General features: G+C 48.8%; 1 protein-coding gene across 4 annotated transcripts; it reads right to left on the reverse strand.

Moving 5' to 3' along the window:
* Positions 1 to 645: 645 nt before the first annotated feature.
* TMPRSS6 (transmembrane serine protease 6) lies at positions 646 to 22,845 on the reverse strand. 4 transcript variants are annotated; one of them, XM_074826564.1, is made up of 18 exons: positions 22,204 to 22,845; positions 20,411 to 20,567; positions 20,092 to 20,234; positions 19,841 to 19,908; positions 18,424 to 18,599; positions 14,784 to 14,825; positions 13,621 to 13,825; positions 13,130 to 13,266; positions 12,438 to 12,550; positions 11,850 to 11,959; positions 10,625 to 10,770; positions 9,588 to 9,686; positions 6,508 to 6,621; positions 6,103 to 6,219; positions 5,161 to 5,329; positions 3,031 to 3,302; positions 1,659 to 1,795; positions 646 to 939 (listed from the first exon to the last, which is right to left on the reverse strand). In XM_074826564.1, exons 2-18 carry the CDS (start codon positions 20,565 to 20,567, stop codon positions 781 to 783), a joined length of 2,364 nt encoding a protein of 787 aa, XP_074682665.1. In that variant the 5' UTR covers positions 22,204 to 22,845; the 3' UTR covers positions 646 to 780. The 4 variants fall into 4 exon arrangements, with proteins under 4 accessions (XP_074682665.1, XP_074682664.1, XP_074682663.1 ...); XM_074826563.1 differs by having other exon boundaries at positions 22,104 to 22,845; XM_074826562.1 differs by lacking the exon at positions 22,204 to 22,845 and adding an exon at positions 21,335 to 21,422.
* Between the last annotated feature and the right edge of the window lie 1,041 nt (positions 22,846 to 23,886).

The raw sequence follows: 23,886 nt of genomic DNA on the forward strand, positions 1-23,886 counted from the left end.
GAGATGGAAGCAGTTGAGACACCTTCATGTTAAAGGTATTTAGAAGGGTTGAGGGAAGAGGATGGGAGGCTGCTCCAGTGTTTTTACTGAGGGCCGGGGCCTTTCCCTGAGGAAAGTGCAGCAGTGGAGGCTGGGTGCTGCCCCAGCAGGGAGGCAGGATGCGTGCTTGGGGGTGTGATGTTGGACTTGTGCCTGGGAATCAGTGAGACGTGAAGAGTTGCCTGGCTGAGCTGAACAGCACCGCTGAACAGCACATGCCTGCTAAGAAAAGAAGCAATTAGGGAGATGGAAGAGGAGTGATGGGAGGGGAAGGGGGAAGAAGGACGATCAGCAGGAAGGAAGAGGGAGGCAGATTGATTTCACAGTTACTGGAATCTCTAACTACATCAGTCACATTTTCTTTCAGCAAGTGTTCCAGCATAAGATTGCGGATGAATCACATGGTTCATGGAAAGTTCAAGTCCCCTTATTTCTTTTCTCAGAAACCATCAACTTGGAACCATTGCTGTGTGTCATGTCATCGTCGTCCCGCCCAACTCTTTTGGATGGATGGTCTAAAAACACCTTGGGATGCTCCCTGGGAAGTACTGAGGGAGAAGAGGGTATGCCTCCTTTTGTCTACAATCCCCATGACAGGCTTTTTTTACCCTACTCAGAAGAGCATCCTCGGTCTGACAACATCCCACACAGAAACTCTCTCTGAGAGGCAAGTGAGCAAGATCAGGAATGAGTGCCATGCAAGTGTAGATCTGATGGGGAGAAGGCAGAGATGCACTTTTCTCAGCTCATGGTTTGGTTCATCCACCCCAGCACCTGAGTGATCCTGGTGTATACTCCATAGTGGTTTGGATGTGCGCATCCCATTCCCCAGCTGACCAAACCAGCCAGAAACCACCTGCCACTGGGTTCCTTGCAGGCCAGCGGGCCTCCAGAATCACCCTAGAGAAAGGGAAAGAAAAATGGGATGATGATGATCCACCAGCTTCTCCTGCTGGTTGATTACGCTGGCTTTGAGTCTCTCTGTATGCGGATTCCTGTATCTCTTCAACTAATGCCTGGGACATCTCCAACATTCCTCGTACCTTAGGCAGATGTCAAAAACAGTCTCCAGTACAAGCATCTGTGCAAGTATTGTTGCATTCCTTCATCATGCAAATTCCTCCCCCTTAGCCAGGTCCCAAGAAGCTGACAGCTCTATTGTTTCCCTCAACTCCATGTGGCATTTCCAAATATGTGGAAAGCAAGGAAGCTGGTGGAATTTAACTGGATACCCGGAGGGATGGGAGTCAGAGGAATTCCTTGAGATTGATAGTAATGAAGGAACAGACAGGTTACTGTATGTGACAGATGCTAAAGAGGCTGAGGGGATAAGAGACTGATGTAGATATGTGACTTGAAAGTGTGAGGTAAAGAGTGGACAATGGGCTGAAATGAGAAAATGAGAAGTTTAAGTGTATTTGGATCCTGCCTAAGGCAAAGATGCTGGGAAGAAGTGGTCCTGAGGTCTGTTGTTGGTCACTTAGATCAGAGGAAGTGTTGGGGGAGTCAGGCATATTATAGTCTTTTCACCCTCATTTCAGGCTATGGAGTGCATTTGGGATACTTGGGATATGCCCCACCTCCAGTAGTCAACCCTGATCCCACAACTCCTCTGTCACCTGGCAGGCATCTTTCTTGCCCTTGTGGTACCCAGCACACAGCATCCTGGGAGAAACCATGTAGTGATAGGCCTCACTGCAGATGTCCTGCTGGATGAGCTGCACGTCCACCTTCTGCAGAACATTGCTGATGTGCCCTGAGGGGTAGAACACCAAAAGTAGTGCAGGTGAGCAATGGTGGAGCTTCCTACCATTTACCATGATCCTCCAGTCCATGCCCATCTCACTGCATGCTGAAAGCTGCCATCTGAATTTCAGTTCTGCTCTCTGCTGGCATCACAGTCTCTGATTTTCAGCAGAGCACTTCACCTGCATGGAAGGAGTAACATTGCCCTTCAGTCCCTTTCCCTACAAGAACATGTTGTGGGCACTTCAGCTTTTGGGACAAGGGGAATTCTGCTTTGGGGAAACCTCTGGGATGTTGTAGTTTTGGGTTTGCTTCTCATTGAAATGGAAATACTTTTCCAGCTAAGTATGCAGATCAGGAGTGTCCAGGTCTGGATAGACCATTCAGGAAGCAGCTGTAGCAAGTCTGTGCATGAGTGAAGGCACTAAGCTGTCCTGGGTGAGCACATCTTTTTTCCTGTGCCATGCACTGCTAGAGAACAGCTTGGACCTGTTTTGCTCGCCCTACGGGGAGGCAACATGAAGGGTCCATACCCATGCAGCTAAACTCTTCCTCACAAAACAGAAGGGACTCATCCATACCACCCCACAGGAACAGGTCTTGGCCCATGCTGTCCCCCAGCAGTGTGTGAGTGCTATGTGGTCAAAATGGTTGATTGGTACCAGGGCGCATGCTAACAATTACACAGGGTGATCTTCAGGGGACCCTGTGCTGCTCCCATTGAATTTACTAGTACAGGTGTTCCTGGGGGGACACAGCTCCTAGCATCTTTGACATGTCGGAAGTGTCAGGGGCTGCAGATGGGTGTCCCCAGGAGACCCAGTCCCAGTTTGATGAAGAGCAGGTTTTTTATCTCAACTCTCTCCGGTCAGGAGCCATCTCTGGGGAACAACCCCACACGATCCCACGTCTATGTAAGCATGGGGTTGCAAGCTCCATGCTGTGACCATGGCTGAATAGCCACTAGACAGACCCCTAATTCCTGAAGGGCTATTCTAGTCTTTGGATGAAGGAACACATGCTGTCCCCATGTAGATTACCAGACCCTCATGCTTGCATCTTTGAATGAGGTTTCAGGACACTCAACAGGTAACTTTGGCCAACCCATGACCCAAAATCAGAGGAGGTGAAGGAGGCATAATGCTTTGGGGTGAACAGAAGCCTGTTCTGCCTACCCCACATCTGAACCTATGTTTCTGCCTTGGCTCTGCTACAGTAGGCCACCAGCAAAGACCTTGTACCTACCGCCTTCCTTGAGGGCTCCCCAGCCAGTGATCCAGCAATGAAGGCCAGGCTCAAAGAGGTGAGAAGGAGCAGGCAAGCAGATGGGCTGGATTAAGGCTGAGATGATCACAGGATGGTCCAGCTGGAGCAGGGCCACATCATAATCATGGCTGTCCTCCTCGTAATAAGGGTGGAGGAAGAGACGGATCACCTTGAAGGACACCTCTGTGTGGCTGGTGGCATTTTGCAAATATTTGCCCAAGTAAACAGTCCAGATGGAGGCAGAGGCCAGTCTGTAGGATGCAGCAGAGAAGATAACTCATCACATAGGGAGGATAGAGGATAGGCAGAGCCAGGTTGCTTCTGTCGTAGCCTTTTGAGGAGTCTTTGATTTGGATGATCATCTCCCTCAGAGGGACCTCTTTCTTTATTTGGCTACTGATTTCAAGAAACTAAGTGGGACATCTCTTTGATGCCTTGACATGCCTGTATATTGGGACCAACTTTGAGCAGACACTTACACACACAGGCAGCTTGCTCATAATTGCTTATTTTCCTTAGCAAAGCAGGCTAAAAGGTATATTCAGGTTAGGCAACCAAGTGGGGCTGGTCATGTGCAAATGACTGTGATAGGGCAGAGAACAAGCTGTTGAAGCAAAGCTGCAAAGAGAAGGGACATGGAGAAGGAAAGCAAGCTCTGAGAAATTTCTAAGAGGGTGTGAAGAGAGAAAAGCAGCTCAGAGGTGAGGGCATTAAAAGGCATGACAGCCCTTTACAGAAACAGGGGTTAAAGCTGGGGACAGCGTAACAAGGTGACACCTCTAGGAACAGAACAGCTAAGAGCTAACAGTGAAGGGACACCCTGTCTGCAGCAGGAGGGTGAGGAGCAGAGGGGAACTCACCCTGGACCAGAGCAGGAGGGAGCAGGAAGAGGGCTGCTTTCAAACTGAGAGTCCAGTCCACCTTTTGCCTTGCACATGATGTTTTCTCCCACAGTGCCCCACTGGGGCAGTGAAAAACTCCCTGGTTTACTATGACCATCTCTGTTGCTCCAGACTCCCCTTCAGGACTCCCCTCCAGACTATTGCCTGCACAGGTTGCTGCCCATAACATGACCCACCCCAGGCTGCTGCTGTTCTTCTGCTCCTCTTTTTTCCCCCTACTTTTTATCTCTCACACCACTTAAATTCTCTCCCTGACAGGCACACACATATGCCATCTAACAGGGCTGTGCTAGCTCCATCCATCCTGCACTGGAACACTCCAAAATGGCCAAATTCAGCCTGCATGGACTGCCTGAAAGGCCTGCTCCCAGTGCTGGTGGGCTTCCTTGCAGGGTTGTAGGACACAGGTAGGAGCATGAGAGGAGCAGGGTGAGGTGACATGCACAAGCACAAAGCAGCCCCAGACCTACCAAGGCTGGTGTCACCATACCAAGGATGACCAGCAGCAACTCCTCCCCGAGCTCACATAGCACTGGGAAGAAAAGGCAGCTAGGGAAGTCCAGCCGTAGTAGCTGGGGAGGTAGGGGATCCTCACTGGCCCACTGGTAGAGGAAAAGGGGAGTTTGGAGGAGGTGGAGACTGGGCCTGAGGGTGTACACTCCTTCCTCCACCCAGCCTGGTCATGCAGCACAGCTGTGGACCTTCCTCCTCCTCACTTCTTCAAGTTTGAAAGAATGAATGACCCCCCTGCTGCTGTTGTGGTACATACACTGTGTGGACGGAACTGGAGGAGAGATCATGCTTCCTCCTGAAAGAGCAGGCAGCATGGAACCCAAACAGCATCCTCCGCAAGTAATGCTATCCTGGCCCCATCCTAGCACACACTGACACCTCCATGATTGTGACAGCATGGGGACAAGCCAGAGCCAAAGCAAAGGTGGAGCTGTGAAGTGTCTTTCATTGCCATTGCCCTCCCAAAGCTGCTCTGTGAATCCCAGTGCTGTCCCTTTTTCCTTGAATGCACACCCAAATACTATTGCAGGTATCCATTCCCCAGCTCCAAGTCATGGAGAAGCATGGCACAGGTACCAGATGAGGGGTGCAGCTGCCACATTACATTTTCACAAGCTGAATGATCCTCCCATCACGCATGACATGGAAAGCAATGCAAAGCATCCTGTTCAGCATCCCCCCCCTCTCTATTTACCTCTCATCCTGGAAGCAGTGTGCAGCTGAGACCACCCAGCGGTCAGCAATGAGCGTTCCCCCACAAATGTGGCGTCCCCGAACTTGCAGGCTGGCCTGCCATGGCCATTCCCCTTCCACAGAATTCGCACCACCTACAATCCTGCTGAGAGGAGCTTGCAGCCCACAGTCTGAAAAGGAGGAGACACAGTAGGTACTTCAGGGGAGGAAGGGAACACGATATACTGTGCCTGCCCTTCCTTTCCTACTAAATTGACTGAAAAGTTTGACATCTAATCCCTTACCTTACCCAACCAGCAGATGCTTTATGTACTGTCCAGGAAAGGTCTAGCAAGCACTCCCTTCCAGTGCATGTCCCTGCTGATGCCTGTGCAGCCTTACCCCACCTCCAGCTGCAGCCTGGGGATGCCTTCGGGGCAGCAAGCTGTCTGTGCTACCTGCTGTCCTGCCAGGAAACCCTTGCAGTCATTCCCTTTTGCTGCCCACTGAGGCTCCAGAAAAAACAAACAGGGAAATCAAAACACAAGCTCTCTCCCTGCCCGTGACCATGCAGTCACTGGTGATTTCCCTGCTGGAGCCTTGTAGGATGGCATTACTTCACATAAGCCAGCATAACGGTCCAACAGGCAGCCTGTGGGTAGGAACTGGCCTGCGAGACACATCTATCTGGCCCGATGCCTCTGCCTGAAGGAGATGGGGAGCAGCTGTCCAAAGAGCAGATGCCTGCTCACAGCTCAGCACAGAGAGCTGGCTCATTGCTGCTGCCACTGCTGTTGCAGGATGGAGCAGTGGCACTGCTGCTGTGGGGCTGGGGTAGGGAGAAGGTGGTGGAATAAGGGAGGGTGGGTGCTTATGCTGTAGTGGTGGGGGGAAAAGGGAACCACCTGCAGCTATGTGGCATCCTGAACCTGTCTGGCTGATGTACGACTGAGCATTTCCTCACCACAGTGCTTCTCGTCAGACAGGTCCTTGCAGTCTGCAGTGGTGTCACACAGGGGGTTGGGTTTCTTCACACAGGTCCCATCTTCACAGCGGTAGGTGAAAGGACTGCAGGGGACTCCTACAAAGAGGAAGGGGAGATGAGGTTGAGGAAGGCTGTAGATGCAGCCTGAAGTCCTTTGAGTGGAGGGGAAAAGGCAACAGAGAGCTTGGAGGAACTCCATAAATGATGACAGGGAATTTCCTGAGCAAGCATGGTCATCTGCAAACAGAGCAAACATTGTGAGCAGGTTGGGCACGTTAACTCCCAGCTGGTGCCCTTACCTCACAAGAGGGAAGTACACTACCGACAGCCTTGGCTCAAGCGTAGGGGAAGGTATTTTTCAGTCCAATGCCGTCTCCTCCCTACCTTCACTGCACTGCTCTTCATCACTCCCGTTGACACAGTCTAGCTGCTGATTGCAGACCCTGCTGAACTCAATGCAAGTGCTGTCCTCGTGGCACTGGAACTTCGCAGGGCACACTGCGCAGGAGGGAAAAACCCAGAAATTAGGCACTCAAGACAAGGTGTCAGGTGTGGGGCCAGGGTCCTAAGTGCACTGGTAGGCTCTGAACTTCTTCCCACACTTCATAACATGTGCTTAAGATCAGCTCAGGTATAGTGCAGCTGTGTAGGTATGCCTGCACCCTGTCTTACACTTTGCTGATGCTGACTTAACTTTTCTGGACTTCTTGTCTTGACCTCGGACCTGCCTCATCACTATAGACTTGCCTTGAGGTCACTGGAGTCTTGGTTGATCCCGGGTTACCATCACCAGACCTGGTCCGCTTGCCTTGTTCAGGTTCTGTAGGACTGCATCCTGTCTGGTGAGGTCACTGTTTCTCCTGCCTTGCTGTCACCCTCGGCTCATGTGTCACCTTTCCCTCCAGAGGAGCTGCTCCCCTTGCTCTCTGATAGGTGAGTTCTGAACAGCAATGGATTCCTCAGTGTCCATGAGCTCTGATAGTTGCTCAGGATGGAGATGGACCTAAGGTGCCTACCCATCACAGAGTTTGACTTCTGATTATACATTTTCATAGCAGGAACTTGTCTTGTGTTTGTGTGTATCTATGTGCAACACCAAATATGATGAGGCAGCACCTCCCAGGCATTTTCTTACTGCAATGACTATAATTTCTTCAGTAATTAGTGTTAGGCTTCCAGATAACTAAAGGCACATGAAGGTCTGAGGCAATGTGAACATTGTTTTTAAAGACAGGGACTGTTCCATACAGGCACAGAGTGAATAAGTAGAGATGCAACAGTGGCAAGAGTATAAAAAAGGAAGGTAATCATTATGTTTCTGTTTTCTTTGTCAAATATAAAGGGATGTTTGAAAGCACTGAGAAACAAATACTTTTTTTGTTAGGTCTTGGTCTGTGTTAACCTGTGGAACAGAATGACACAAGATATCCCTGGGACCAGGAAACTAACAGGATTCAGGAAAGGATTAGATATTCATAGGGATGCATATGTATCCATGTCTACATGAGGGAAGCAAGCAAGCCCTGATATCAGACAGCTGGATGATGGGGCAGAGTCCACCATCAGAAAGACTGCAGACAATACCAAACCCAACCTCGACGATCCTGTGAGAGGTCTCACATTTCCAGCACAGAATTAAAACTTCCTTGATAAAGATTTCTTCTTCCTTTTACTTTAGACTTTTCTATACCTTCCTCTGAATCTTTCAGAATTGGTCACTGTCTCCAGTGATTCAGGGATCTTTCTGTCTGTGAAAAAACAGCTGTAGGGGACAACTAATGAAAAGTTAGTGGTGGCAGCAATGTGACAAGCCCCCCCCATTCACACCAGGGATTAGAGAGCAGATGAATTAAGTGTCATGCCTAAGCCTGAATAGCTGTTCCTATGAGAATGGGGCTTTGCAGGAATCCTGGGATGCTGGGATGGTGTCTGCATCAGCACTAACTGCTGTTGACATGAAGAACTGATGGATGATGGAAGACTCAGATGCTTCCAAACTGGGGTGCAATGTGTGGGTGAGGATCTGTATAGCTCAAGTATCACAGATGGCCAGAGGAGAAAGGGGAGAGAGCAGGGCAGCAGGTGGGCTTGGGGAGGTGTGGGCAGGGTGGGAGGGTTGGGAGGGGGGTGCTGAGCGGTATGACAGCACAGCGGGATGTATACCAGGGCTGAGGTTGATTGTTGGGCCTGGGTGGTGGGAAAGCAGGTCAAGGTTGAGGACAGCCTGGGCAAGGGGCTTCTTTCAGGCTGCCTGGAGCTCTTGGTGGATGGCTACTAGGGGGTTCCCCCAGGAAGGCTGTGCTGTTCACAGAAGCAAGAAGTGTTGCTGCTCCTTCCCGAGCAGGCTGAAACCATGTGGCTGTGGAACAAAGCTTTTAAGGATGCAGAGGTTTGAGCTCCTGGAGGGGTGGTACAAGGCTGTACCTAGGTCAACCAAATCCTTGTCCTGGTTTGAGTGAGTGACAGGGGTTTTTTGGTAGCAGGGGAGGGGGCTACAGTGGTGGCCACCTGTGAGAAGCTTCTTGAAGCTCCCCCAGCTCCAAGTTGGACCTGCCTTTTCACCAAGATGAACCTGAGAGGAGTTGTGGGAGTTGTGAGGAGAAGCTGTGAGGAGAACTTCTGTGCAAACACCAAGGTCAGTGGAAGAAAGGAAGAGGAAAGGGGGGAGGTGCGTGGGATCATGGTGAGATGGCAGGGCTGCCCCGCTGTCACCCATGGAGGTCTATGGTGGAACAGATACCGATTTGTGGCCTGGGGGGAGGGGGGGGGGGGCACGCTGGAACAAGGTGACTGCACCAGAAGAAGGCCAGGACCTATGGGAAGAAGGACCCACTGTTGTAGTTCAGCACTGGGAGGATTGCAACACGTGGGGGTGACCCACATGCCCATGGGAGTGACTCATGTTGGAGTAAGTTTGTGGAGGACTGTCTGCTGTGAGAGGGGGACCGTGCAGGAGCAGGGAAAGAATTCCAGAAGTTCCCCCCTCCCCAGGGTGGAATAAGTGGCAGGACTGGCTGAACCCCACATTCCCTGCCCCCTGAACCACTGGAAGGGAGTAGGTAGAGATATTGTGAGCAAAGCTGAGCTCAGGAAGAAGGGAGGGATGGAGAAAGGTGTCTTCAAGATGTGGTAATGCTTCTCACGGTCCTACTCTGTCAAGCGCTGTTGTTGTTAGTGTCTGTATTAAATTTATGGTTTTTTTTTTCTTCCCTGAATGACCCTGTCTTTTGCCTGTGCCTTAATGGATGAGATCATCCCTCCCTGTCCTTATCTCAGTTTCCTGGGCCTTTTGCTTTCCTCCTTCCTAGCGCTGGGAGTGAAGAGGGGAGTGAGCGGCTGCGTGGTACTCGGTTGCCCTCTGAGCTGAAACCACAACAATTGTCCACATCTCTTCCTACCTTAGGAAGACCAAGGGGTTGTGTTCTGCTAAGACTAGGGACCAGTGGGTAGAAGAAATCACTTACCACAGTTTCTCTCATCCAACTCATTGGGGCAATCTTTGATCCCGTCACAGGCTGGGACACACAAGCCGTTCACCGAACACAGGAACTCCCCAGGACAGGCTGTGAAACCACCAGAGAGTAGTTAGTCCCCGGTGACTGGAAACCTTGCAGCAGAACACTGTGGCTTGAAAGTGGAGCATGTAGCTGTGCACCTTCCTGACCACACGTGTGCTGCAGCAGCATGTTGGCGGCACTCACTGAGCTCCCCAAAATCTGCCATGTCATCTGCTCTGAGCGAGGGCAAATGGAGCCAGGCTATATGCACCAGCGAAAGGGCTCTTTTCCTGCTTCATGTTGTACCAACAGGCAAGAGCCAGGACAACCACCTGCCCGCCATGCTAGACCTCTGGTTTAGAGCTGTTTCATGACTCCTGAGTGCTGCGGGAAAGCTGAAACAGGTTCTTTGTACATGTTATTAAAATTTGGTTGTGGCCTTGAAGGGGTTCCTGTTAGACATGTGTTAGCAAGTGCATGTACTCACAGACTGCTATGCGTTACAGTCAGCCTTTAGGAGGGAGATGGAGAAACCTTGGAAAGACAGACTGTGGGAGTGCATTTGCATATGTGTGTATGTGTATTTGTGTGTGGTTTGATTTGTCTCTCACTTGCACGGATTCCAAGATGAGCGGGAAACAGCTCTCTCTAAGAGCTCTTACAATCAAAATAAAAGTCACTTCAAGCTGGAGATGGTCTCTCATTGAATTTCCAAGGCCAGTCCATGATGTGGGCATGAGGGTGAAACTGTAGACAACTCTCTGGCCTTGGGTTTTGGTGTATGGGTGCTCTGGCAACATGAGGCAGGGCTTCGCACATAGATGCCTCTTCTTTTGGGGAGATAAGTGGTGTGTGTGTCACTGATTTGTGAGCATGTGCCTGAAGGGCAGATGGCACCTAGGACTCATGGGATGTGTCTTGTGTTTCTCCTAACACAAGCCAAGTGCACAGGGGCTGCTGGCAGCCACCACCCCACTAGGGAGCAGGGAGGAGCCTGTACTTACGATCAGACTGGTTGTACAGACTGTAAGCCGCCTGTACGCCGGGGCCAGTTAAGGAGACTTGAGAGGTGAAGGTGATGGTGATGTCAGCAGAGGATGTGACTGGGATCCGTTCAGCGTAGGCTTGCAGGGTCCGCAGGCCACACAACCTGAGGAACAAACACGGGAGGGATATCTTGGTCAGGGAGGGAGGAGAGGATAACAAAGTGGGGCAAGGGAGCTTGGTGGTGCTGGGGTGGGAAGGGGGCCACACAGACTGGGTGTGAGGGGGAAGCCAGGAAAGAAAAATGCCTTCAATATGGCGTGCTATCCAGAGCCCAGAGTGACCCTACTATCTTTGGACATTTAGCACTTTCTGGGCAAGTGTTGAATTCAGGCACACAAAGCAATTCAGTTCTTCCTGAAGAAGACATTCAGTTCTTCCTGAAGAAGACATGTTGTAGAAACTGTGGCGCTGACAGTTTAAGAGAGGAAGGCAGGGAGAGAAAAAGTGGAAATCCTAAGCCAGGGGAACATAGCTTCTCAATCAGACCCTTCGAAGGAAAAGAAGTTACCCCCACAGAAGAAATGGAGAGGAAGTTAATGAGATGGGCTAGGGGAGGTTTTGGAGGGAAGGGGACAATTTTGCAGTAAGTGGGAGGAAAAACAAAAGCCACAGGTCCATCTATCTTGAGCTTGCTTTGAGGAGATGGGAGCACAGCAACTCTTGGTCCTTTGCACCTGGGCAGTGGTGGGCAGCAACCCCAGCTACATATGGATGCTAATTTTGGAAAGTCCTGCAGGGAAAAGCAGCTGTAGTCAAAGCAGGAGGATATGGAGCTAGACAGAAGATCTATACGGAGGTGGATACAAGGCAATGACACGCACAGATAATATTGCAGAGGTGGTGACAGGCAGATTTGCAAACACAGGAGATGTAGGAGAACACCAAGGTTACACACAGAGGATAAAACTAGGAAGCCTGATGCAAACAGCAAGACAGAGAAGGCAGGCTGGTAGCTCGAAGCAAATCTGTAAGAAATGTGCTCACTGGGGAGCCTGTGAACAAGAGAGGCTGAAAAAGAAGTAGAAAAGCAAGAGGCACCAGCACAAACCGTGGCCACTGAGTGTGGTGATAGGTTCTCCTGCCTCAGACCCGGTGGCTGAAGTGAGCAGGGAACCTGCAGAAGTTTAATCCCAGTTTAATCCCAGGTGGGAAGTGAGACAGAAACCAGACCCCAGCACACACCTTCTGTTCTGGATTATCCACTGGCCTTGGGTACAGGGCAGGTCGTGCTTCTGTCTGCTGAGTGCGTAGGCATCGAACCACAGGGTGACCCCATAGTCGAGAGATGGGACCTGGAGGCAAGAGGGTCCAGAGCAGAATGTGGATGCCTCCTATGAGTGCTGCAGCCCACTCCATGTTACAGAAACAAACAGGGTAGATGTGGAGAGCTGCCAATTCACACACTGAAGGCCGGAAGGAAGCACCGTCTAAACTGGGGCCATGCCACAGCCCAGGGTGGCTCTGCTGCTCTTCTCAAAGCATGGTAATTCCTAGCAATTGCCAGCAATCTGGTTCTGTCTTCAAGAACTCCTCTGGAGACCAGATTTCAAATTCCTCCTCAGCTATGGCATTTCTGCGCTGGCATGCCATATTAGACTCCTTCCCTTTCAGAAGCACACCTTATGCAGGAGCTAGAGGGACTGCCACCCTCTGATTGCTTCTCATGATGATCTAACTGAGAGCACTGGCTGTAACAGCCGCCTCCAATGTGAGCAGTGCTGCATGGGTATCAGGGGTGGGGTGGATGCTCTTGTGGGAGCTGGCACTTACCGTCATGTGCCAGGTGCACTGCGTGTTGGGCGGGTAGTAACTGGGATAGTGTGGGGTGCCAATCTTCCCCTGAAGCTCCAGGCCCTCCCGCAGAGTTATATTCACTTCGCAGGCTGTAAGTACAGACACTCAAAGCCATGTTACCTGTCAGCTCAACCCCAGCCTGGGGATGCCATATACTCATCCTGTTGTAGGAGGGAAGAAAGGGGCTCTAAGGCCTGATGCTAAAGGTGACTGGAATGTTCCACTATCCCCTTTCAAGGGGATATTCATTTCTTCCTGGCAAGACTTTTAGCTTTCTCCTCTTGTCCAGAGAAGGGCAATGTTAATGTATATTGCTGCTTTAGACTCTTATATTGAATTGACATTTATCTGCAAGTGCATCTGGACGTGATGCCCGGGCCACATCTGGTCTGCCCATGCATGAGAGCTTGGCCTTCTTTTAAAGTATCATGACCACTCAGGCTCTGCTTGCCAGAGCCTGGGCTGTAAAGACTCAAGCCAGATGCTAATGTGTGAATCCAGCTGAGGGAGCAACATCTAACCTGCTTTTTACTGACAACCTCTACCCTTACAATCTAGAGTGAATTCTGCCCCTAATGGGGATGGAGCACCTCTAGGAACTGTGATGTTGTAGGAGATAACCTGTCTCCTTCCTGTATATATGGCTGCCCTCCTCCAGCCTTCCTCACCTTTAAGGGGCACTGCCTGTGCTGAGAGGATGAAGGGGTCATAGTAGCTGTACATGGCTTTCTTCCACACAATGGACATGACAGGGCCAGATGAAAGGACTTCCACAATGGGCTCCTGCCGGCTGCAGCCGTAGATCCTCAGGGCAAAGACATGAAAAGATGGGAGTGAAGAAAGCAACAAACAAATGAAACAGAAGAACGAGAAAGAGAGACAATGTAGATCTGTGTTATCCACAACACACGCCTGCTGTGAGGCACTAACTCAATCAAATAAAGGGCCAGCAGAGGCACAGCTTGGGCTGCTGTAATCTCAGACTGCGTGGCTGGCTGTGTGATATCCCACATCAGTGACTTCAGCTGATCAGCAAGAGGCAGGTTCTGCATCAAAGAGAATTTCCTCTGATGTAGACTAACACCTTCCCCTGCTGTGGTGTGCTGTGCCATCCTGCCCGGCTTCCCTGCCGTGCTTGCCCTGCTCAGGAGCTACCTACGAGGTGATGAGCTGTTTCTCCAGGGGCCCAGCTGCATCATACATAGCCAGGCGGTCCCTGCAGTCTGGGAGAGTCCACTCCAAGTGTAGCTTGATCATGTAGCCCTTGAGGCCGTGGAGGTGCCAAAGACAACTGGAAGCCAAGTAGTCAGGGCCCTCCAGCCTTAGGACATCATCCTCCTGGACATAGCTGTACCTGTAGCAACCTGAATCCGGGGGAAAGATAGAGGGATTTAAACCTCAGAGTGGTGTAATAAAAGGAGGAAAAGTGAGGCTTAGGGGCAGTTGTAAGGGAAATCAAGATACGGTATTCTCCCTTGGGGTATCAGTGTCAGCCCTATTTCAGGGTAAGGATGACTCATCTCAGTAATCTCAGTTTACTTTTACATACGTCATGGTGGCACTGGTCCCCTCATATTGTTGTCCCAGTTTCTGTCTATAAGAACTGCCCCCTCTTCCTTGGTTAAGGTAATACTACCTCAGGCTTTAAATATCAGCACAGCACAGTTATCTTCCACTGGCTTTATTTTCTTCTTTTTCACCTCTTTCTTCTCTCACCCCCATATTCTTCCTGGCTTTATATCCCCCTCATCTGATTTCCAGGTTTTAGCAGGCTTCCAGACCAGGATTTTTGAGTAAAAGTCAGCTTAAATGTAGTTTCTAATAGCTAATGCAAGCTGCCAGCCACAGCACTTACAGCAGTGCCTGAAATTACTAAAAGCATCTTCAGATGTCACTAAGACAACAGACTCCTAAATGACTGACAGCACATCCAGTTCAGAGTCACTCAGGGAAACTCCTACCCCACTCAGCAGAATTTCATGGGGCCTCAAATTAGCACCGTTGTACCAGTACAGCAAGCTCTTTGACAGGCCTCATAGGACAGGGACAAAACTAAGGTGGCTGCGCTGCCCCTGGGAGCTGGTATCTCTGCATAGCAGTGTGCTACTGGGGCAGAGGTGTCAGGATGCTCAGAACCGTCCAGCATGTAGCTGCATCATGTTGTTTGGATCTGGTCAAGCAGAAGTACTGGTGCCCCCTTGCTACTGTTCTCACCTCCCCTTCCCAGGATTTACAACTCCAGGAAGCCAGCAAGATTTCTGTCCTCTGCAAAAATCCCTCCCATAAATCATAAACTCAAAAGGAAAGGAAAAGATAGCCTACCCACGGTGGATTTCAGCACTACTATGTCTTTCACACTGGATTCTGTTAGGAAAAAAATATATAAAGGAAGATAAACAAAAAGATGAACTAGTAGTATCTAAATGTTAACATGGCAGGCGATGACTTCCTTCCTTCCTATGTAAACGGCTCACTTACAACTTTGGCATGGAGCATCCTCCAGGTAATTCTCTGTCTGCTCTCAGGGACCTGTTTCAGTCATGCCTTCCACACCCTCTCTCTGGGAAATCTCTCTGGCCTCTGCCCCAAATCCAGCAGCCCAAATTCATTCTTTCCAGCCCACCACTGGCTTCTCTGTTTTTTTTCCTTGCCCATTGTCATGTGCTATTCCAGGACTTCTTCCACTTCCCAGGAGGGCTGGGCATTGTTTCAGGCAGCCAACCCCCTTCTCTGCCAGCCACGCCACAGGGCACAACCCCACTTCCCAGAGTCTTCACCATCTGCTCACCCCTCTCCTGCTGTCCCAGTTTAAATAACCCTCCCTGAAAAGTATGGCAGTTACTGAGGGTGGGGAAGGAGGTATATTTTGATGACCAGTGGCTGATGAGCTATTCAACATCCTTACAGAGTCCACCTCTGGAGAAGGGAGATACAGAGAAAGCCACCAGCCAGGACTACAAATCTGTGCAAGAGTCTCAGGGTGGACAACACTTTTAGGAGAGCTGGGCTTTGCTCTAGCCTCCTAGCTGAACTGGAAGTGGCCAGAGATCAGGTGGTACTGGGAATAATTGCCAAAATAAAAGGCACCATGAGGTCAGTTGGGTGTGAGAATGGCTGTTAGGGTCTTGCCTAGGTCAGGGCTTTGGTCTTTTGTAGCTCCTAAGCAGAGCTTGCAATTCTATGGGGAGAGCTGAGCAGTTTTGTCATGGCAAAAACAGATGTTGTGGAAAAGATGATCTTGCAGGCATAAGGTAGGCTCCTAGAGCTCATGTGCTGTAGGGAAGGATGTATGCTGAGCTGATATTAAGTACTCTTTTATCTGAAGGTAATAAAACTGAGTTCCTGTAAGGAGAAGGAAGTCCTGAAACTCTGGGGCAAAGGCGAAGCCAGTGTTCTGAGGTGAGTGTAGCTGTTAGTGAAAATAAAGTGTTGGAGAGGTTGGAGAGGTTCCTGCTCTAGTCAATGGTTTGCAGCTCTGTGTCTTAAGGCAGGCTGCAGGGAGACTTAGTGTTTAGAGCTAAGCAGGACAGCAAATGAGTCTGCCAGAAGCCAATGAAGTGCTAATGACTTGCTATTAGCTAGCTATTTTTTGCCAGTTTTACAGAGCAAATGAAGCCAGAGGTTAAGTCACTGACTTGAGGTCAGCCTGGCCCAGCAGTATAAGACGTTTCTGGCTTTTGCCTTAGTTGATAGACTGTGCTTCTGACTGGAGAGGGAGGTAGAAAGGAGTAGGGAAAGCAGAAGGAGCTGGAGAAACTACAGCTGGTGTGTTAGTTCCAAAATAGAAAGAAGTGCGGTCTGCTGAAATGAATAAAACAGTGAAACAGATGCAAAGGGAATAAGAGGGAACTGGAAACAGCTAAAAGAATGGCACCATCATTTCTGTTTGTTTATGAATTACACTATGAAGTGAGTAAATAAAGGGAAAATGCTAGATGGGCTTGGAAGTATTAAACATATTATCTCATGATATCTTTCTTAAGAAAGTTAATTTAAATAGGCTGAGCATAAAGTCTGGTATGCTGGAAACAAATCATAAGTAGAAGTGACTAATGGTAACTGCAGGAGGAGGTGTCTTTGTGAGATACTAATGCGGCTTCAGAATAAGATCTTAACAGGATGGTCTGGATGAGGGAGTGAAAATAATTTTGAAGAAATTTTCAAATTTTGGGGACATAAAAAATATGACCCCAAAATGGAACAATTGAGATGTGGAGGGAAAAGTTAAAGAAAATATGGGTGGGATATATTAAAATAAGGTTCACCTTAGAAAAATGCAAGATAATATGTCTGGGGAAAAAAACTTGGAGATGTAACATTTCATGGGAAGAAGAAACTTGGAAATGAGAGTTCCAAGGGGAGAGAAGAAACACAATATATCTTAAAACCTGTGAAGTTTGGGGCTCTGTAAGAGGGATCAGATCAATCTGAGAAGTTCTCATTATAAAGACTAAAGACAAATTCCACTGGAACTGGATGCATTGAAAATAGACACATCCCTATTTCTTTATCTAACACCTATTTTAGAGCAGTTCTGTAAGGGTGGCTTTTTAAACAGGCTGTAATCTTCACTGTGGGCAACGATAAATAATCCTTAAAATCATACATCAAGAACTGAAGTGTCAACAATGCTTTGTCTCAGAGGAAGACTAGTGGTGACTCAGGTTATGTTTTTCTCTCAATCAAGTAGCCTGGAATAATCTCCCAAAGGAAAGCAGGAAATATAATTGCTTGCTATTTTTGAGCTGAGCTGATCAAAGTCATGACCTGTGTAAGATCTTACTCCGCAGAAGCTAAAGCTGATGGGAGGAGGAGAAAAAAAAAAAAAAAAAAAAAAAAGTTATCCAGCCAGTCATGGTCAGCTGTATCTCCAATAATCTTTAACCCTTCTAAGGAAAGATGCTTTTTAAAATCAGATTTCATTTCTCCTCTATCAGGAAGAAATATGTATAATTTTATCTCCTGATCCTCACTCTTCCCTATCCTCTTCAGGTTTCCTCCATCCTCTTCAGTAGTGACTTCTGGCCTTTTCTCCTAACCTCCTTTCAGCACCTTCTAAATCTTGGAACTGTGAGAGACGACTTGTAAAAACAGGTCCTGAAAGAAAGGGGCTTGTGAGAAACAAGGACTGAGAAAAACAGCCTGAGAAAGAGATAAAGGGTAGCAGGGGGAGTGGAGGTCTTCCAAGCTAAGGAACGTCTCAAACACTCGCAATGAAACTATAGTCATGGGGTGGATCGTGTGGAGGTCAAAGCTAATAAGGCTGCCTGAATAACACAGGATGCAGCTGGAGGAGGGAGCCCTGTGGAGACAGGACGGCTCTGCTCTGGTGCACCTGGACAAACTTCAAGGGCCATCTGTCTGGTGAATGAACTTTGCTTCATTATCCACGAAATGCACATTAAAGTTAACACCCCTCAATATGCTAATGAAGACTAACAAGATCATAATAATTACATCATCCTATGAAACACCCTACCCCTCCCCGTACGTGGGATATGTAGGTATGTGGGTCAACCTAGGGGATGGCCCCAAGGAAAATGTGTATAAATCAAGGGGGGGCAAGGGGGGGGAAGGTGTGTCCAGAGAGTGAAATGAAGAAGACGGATGCCTCCTGGAACCCTTGCTGGCAGGATCAGCGCAGGAACCCAGACTGGTGATCTCTATTCCTCTATTCTCTTCATCTCCCTCCTTTCCTTTTTCCCCTTTTCCCTCACTACCATTAAGTAATGCAAGGCATACTGTATTGCTTGCCACAACTCGTTATATACTTAGCCAATTATTGTGTATCCAATTAGTACATTGCGGGAAGTTAATAAATATTTGGACTTTGAGACTTGTCTCACTGTTGTCCACTCCATTGGGGATTTACAAATCTGAGTCACTTGTCTCCCTTGTGTGAGCGGGACATGACAGGAACATTTCTGACTGCTCAGGCTGCAGCTGAGCAGCTGCTACTTACCCAGCAGAACCAGTGAGTCTGGGTTGACACTGTACTCCATCTGGTAGGACAGGCTGTTGAAGCTGGTGGAGAGCTCTTGGTGGAGCATTGTGTTTACCCTCTCAGCAGTCACCTCCTTCTGCTGACTCTCAGGAATTTGGAGGGTGAACCAGAAGAAGAAGGTCAGAGGCCCCTCCCTAACAGAGAAATAGCATGTTAAATATCCTCTCTCTTCCTCTCCAGAATCACTGGAGATTCAAACCCCAGAAATTAACCCCCCACTTTTTTTCCATAAAACAGACATATCTGTGTGGACTTTCCAGCTCACTACTGTGACCCAGAGAAGTCATTCTGAGTGGGGCAGGAGAGCTGCTATGTCCATGGTGCTTGTTAATGATCAATCCTTTGGGGAAGTAAGCCATTTTATGCCATCTGGCTTTAGTGATGACGATATGTGGTCAAATTAATGTGATAATTAATCAAGACTGGTCTAATGAGTAGTCTCATTTCAGGTAGAAATGACCTTTGGTTACTACTGACCAGGGATTGAAAAGAAACACTCAAAACTTCATTATCTCACCTCCCAGTGGTGACAAGTGGATGATTAATGACTCAATACCTTACCACAAGCCATTAATGCTTGGGCAGGCTCAAGCTGCAGGAGACTGTGACTGGGAAAACTCTGTTACCAGCTGGCAGAGAAAATTGGCTGGGGGAGGGGGAAGAGATGTTGAAACAAACCTTTATTCAGTAAAAAGCTAGGGGAAGAATTGCAAGTGAAACTTTTCTTTCCCCAGTTGAAAATGGAGTTACAACAAAATTGGAATTTTTCTTAGCTGAAGGACAAATCTAGGGATGTAGTTTTCCATGGGAAAAAAATCAGAAGCAAATGGATACTTCAGTCTGGAAGCTATTCCTGCTTTCCTGATCTACTGTGATGACCTGCAAAGCTGTAGTCCCACATCTGTTCCGTTCACTGTTACCCTACTCCCAGGTGGACCATGCTTCTTGGCTGGAATACCTTTTCCATGGTGCATGCTGGCCTCTTCCTTCTGGTGCCTAGAATCAGGCCATAAAGTGACTTCCTTGAATTAGTCAAATTAAATTCCAGCTGCTTAGTTTCTACTGAGAATTCCAAGCCCATGATCTTTTTTTCAGTTCTTCCCAGTTAATTTTTTTCTTCTCTTGAACTTTTGCCTCTCTGAAAAATGTCTCAGTTTTGGCTTTTCATCATGACCTCGGATGAACATGAACATCAAAACATCCCCAGCTCTGTCATGCTGGAACCATTCTGGATCTGAACTGCCCAGCCTAGCCTAGAGCTCATGGTGGGGACTGCAGCAGCTTGTCATGGCCAGATTTCAGTGAAACCAGAGTACAATTGACTGGAAGCTTTCACACACAAACAAGAAAATATGCTGTGGGTAATGATACTCACCCAAAGGCATACACTGTGCTCGAGTTGTAATATCGATCCAGTTCTGTGGCACGAATCAGTTCCTTCAGCTGCAACAAGAATGTAGTCTGATAACTATTGTGCAGAGTTACAGTGGCAAAGGACCTACAGCCAACCCTATGATTCATCCCTCTTGCTGTACAGACCCATCAAGTCTGTCACTTGGATGGAAGTACCTGACCCCTTCCTCCTTCTACTCAGAGGGCCACCTCTGGTCATGAAATCGCCCTCACCATCTTCTGGAGCTTAGCTGACTCCAACCAGAAGGCTCTGGACTCCACCTGTCCAAGGTCAGGGGAGTATTGGCGATTGAGGACCTGAAGACTGCCACAGTAAAACTGCAGGATGGCTGGTTCCAGGTGCCACGGTCTGTAGTCTGCCAACAGAAGACATTACTGGATTACCTTGATGATATGTAGGAGGGAGGGGTTTACCCTTATGTATGAGTCTGTAAAGATCACACAGAGACACTAACATGCTTTGGGCTGGGCACTTGCCTTGACTACACCCCATCCACCTCCTGCTTGGGGACAAAATATGTTGAATTTTTACCTAGGAAATACCAGGTTGCTGCAGCAGCTCCAGCCAGCAAAAGGAAGGCTATACCAAGGGGTATATAGCGGAGCCAGTCACGTGAGTTAGTCTCCAATTCATCCTTTGAGAGGGAGTTGACATCTTCCTCCTGTTCCTTGGCCTCCATCAGGGGCATCTAGGGACACAGCACATCATGGTCAGGCTGGGTTTTCTGCATCCCTTTACATCCATCTCTGGAGGTGCTCTGCCATCTCTGTGCTCCTCTCCCAAGATCTATAGCCCCAAGAGATCTGTGTGCTAGCCATCAAAGACTTTGCTCAGTGCAAATGTGAGTAAAATTCCTAATTCAGTGGGAGACAGGCTTCCAGGACATTGTTCTGTCTACAGCTCTGGGTAATCCCTCAGTTTTCAAAGGCATTCCCTGGGTTTTGCTTCTGCCAAAACTGCAAATGAATACAATAATGAATTTCTTCAGACAAAAAAATTTTGTCCTCCCATGCTGGGAACAGTTTTAAAACTGGTATTTTATTGACCTAGAAATCAATGCAAAAGAAAATCTGTGACCATAAATACGCACAGAAGTTGAACAAAACAGGCACAGCCTGGGAGCCTGAAGTTGCACTTTGCGTTCTGTGCCATTTTGCTCTTGGTCCCTAAAAGTAAGCAAAACTTGCCATTCCCACCAGACTCTGTGTCCCAGGGCTAAGACCATGCTGTCACTGACTCTCTAGCTGAGCTAGTGAGGAGAGAGCACCTGCATAATATTCAGCCCTCTACCACCCTCTGCTTGTGCCAGGGGGACACTTTCCTTCTTCCTTTGCCCCTCGTCTCCCCCAGGCTGCTTCTTTTGCTTCCTCCTGACTGCTCTCCTCTCAGCCCAGCTCTGAGAGTAAGAAAAGCTGTTGTCTAGGAGAGCCACAATCTTGGTTATATCTCACCCACCTTCCTTCTCCTTTCCTCTGCCATCACCCCCAAAGGCTTTCTTTGTTTCTGTGGCTGGAGAGGAAAGGGATGTGAATGCATCCATGTGGGAGGAAACAAAAGTCTTGGGGAATGCCTGTGCCCTGTCTACATGTCTGTGAGTCATCTTCTTGCCCAGTGGTGCGTGTGAGCGTGGGGGCATGAGTGCATGGGAGGGACTTGCTGCAGATGTGGGAAGAGGTGGTTGGCCTCATGCACATTTTAGCCCACGTGGAAGCCATGGAGTGTTCATATGATAGGGGCGAGTGGGCTTCTCAGTCTCCTTGCTTTCCCCCAGTTACTGAGCCCCAAGCCCTCCAGGCTGCCTTGCAATATGGAAACATGCTTGCAGAATGTAAGCACCAGGTAACACACTCTGGAACATTAAACCCATCATGGTGAACATCAGCACTCAAACAGCCAGCCACACATCTGCTTGCTCTAATGCACCCCTCCAGAGGGGCACATGGTACAAACAGGCCCAGCACAGACTGCCCTCGTTTGCTTCTCATGGGCCACCTTTTGGTGCAACCCTGGGGAGGATCTCCTCCACAGTGAACCAGGTTGGGCGGTCCAGGAGAGCAAGGGCACTTCTCCGCTATCACAGCACCCCTTCAGAAACAGCAGGCACAAGCAAACAACCGCAGACTGAGGGGTGAGGGGAGGAGGGCAGGAAGCAGCAGCAGAAGAGCCTCTTTGTTAGAAGATTTGATGGTAGGCACCGGGGTTTCCCCCAGAGCTGCAGACCTACCTTTGAAGCCTGCTGCCACCTGTGAGGCCTGGCCCACACCCCCTACGCAAGCCAGCTCACACACGCATGGAGTGTGGGAGAGAGGAGGACATCTGTTTACCCAAGCTCAAGGTCTCCTCAGCGATCAATAACCTGATGCCATGTCTCTTCAGCTCGGCCTTTGTCCTGCACCGTCCTGCCACGATGGGTCAGCGCACCCTGTACAATGGCTTTTTTATTTTCTGAAATGGAGGTTTTGGAGGCTTGCAGGGGGAGAAGATCTGCAGGCTGAGCAGGGAAAGCCTGGGAAAAGTCAGGGTAGGAGCACCTCCAGCTGTGCAGAGAAGAACAACCCAGGAGACTGGTGCAGATAGGTTACGTTGTCCTCCTCAGGGTACAGGGAGTTGCTGAGCAACTGCTGTATTTCTTAGCTACCCTCCTTGGTCCCATTGGAAGGAGAGGCAAAACGCAGGGTGTGTGCTCCCCAGCACAGGGATGAAGCAGGGAAGATGGCAGTAGACAGCAGGTCCGGTTGCTACAGTGGTCATGCAGATGAAAACAAAGCACAGTGTCTCTTAGTCCCAACCTGAAAGACTCCTTCTGGTCTTCTTGCACTTCTCACTGCCCAGGCTCCTGACACTCGGCTCCATGCACTCTGTTGCACTGCCACTCACTCCTCCCTGCAGCATTTGCTTTTCTTCTAGCCCCAGATACTCCTCAACTACCTTGCTTGCACCACCTTCTGCTAACAGCCCTGCAGCTCTGTACGTGCCCCTTTGTTTTTCACAAAAAGCAACCATGCTCCAGCTAGAGCAAAGTAAATAGTTATTCTGTCAATAAATGGGTGGAGGGAATGGGGACATGGACAACTCTTGACCTGGGGCTGAGCTCCAGCCAGTGGAATTGATAGGGCTGAGCTCATTTGAGCCAGGACTCATTTGGGCTCATTTTCGCAGCTGGGCAGGTATAGCTGTTTTCACTTTGCCACCAGTTAGTCTGGGACTGCGTGAAGACCAAAAGCCATTGCTGTAGTTGCCTCATGGTGGATTCCAGTAGATAAATGTTAAATGCATATGAAAAGCTGCAGTGTTCGTCTTGGAATGTGTCAGTTTGGTTATCCTGACTAACTCATTGCTGTACATATGGCAAACTGAGGCATGGAATGACAATAAGAAATGCTTTCAGAAGGCCTGAGAGATTTAAGAGACCAGATTTCACTTTTAAAAATTACTTTGAGCCAAAATTTCCCCAGATAACTGAGGACTATCTGCATCTTTAGGCATATATATATTTGTATATGGCTTTTCCAAGCTTTCACTATGAGGGCTTGCCACAGGGGGTCAGAACCCAGATGAGGGTATTTCCCAGTGCCAGAGACCTTACCTTTTTTGTATCCAACTTTCCTGGAAAGAAGCGTCTCTGGTGTTTTCAGCAGAATAAAAAATACAGAATCTCAATCTGATCTATCTAAGCAAGCATACCACATCTATCACCACATGCTTTTGAATCAACCAGGGACCCAAAACCTTGATCATATCTACTTCAGAGGAATTCCTTTACTGCAAGTACCCTTTACTACTAAAAGTACCTTTTACTTCTCCACAGTAAAAAAAGGAAGGGTTGTGGGAGGGGGCTGCGAGTGATGTTGCCTATTTACAAACAAGGTATCTTGGAAAGAGGGAGATGAGAGATGTGACAGCTATCTTTGCTGTCTCTGGGCTTTAGATAAAGAGAGGGCTCATGTCTGTGGCAGTTGGCTCAATATTTTCCACACAGCACTGGTGTTCAGCTTTGGTTTGTCCTT

Source organism: Strix aluco, chromosome 5 (assembly GCF_031877795.1).
Source record: "Strix aluco isolate bStrAlu1 chromosome 5, bStrAlu1.hap1, whole genome shotgun sequence".
NCBI lineage: Eukaryota > Metazoa > Chordata > Aves > Strigiformes > Strigidae > Strix > Strix aluco.

Excerpts from the sequence above, each read along its gene's own strand:
- TMPRSS6 (XM_074826562.1), bottom strand. The coding sequence starts at position 21,415 with ATGCATTCACATCCCTTTCCTCTCCAGCCACAGAAACAAAGAAAGCCT. Across the intron at positions 14,826-18,423 it reads AGACTCACTGGTTCTGCTGG|AATCCAGTGTGAAAGACATA; the intron begins GTAAGTAGCAGC and ends TTTTCCTAACAG. Across the intron at positions 6,220-6,507 it reads TGAAGAGCAGTGCAGTGAAG|GAGTCCCCTGCAGTCCTTTC; the intron begins GTAGGGAGGAGA and ends TCCTCTTTGTAG.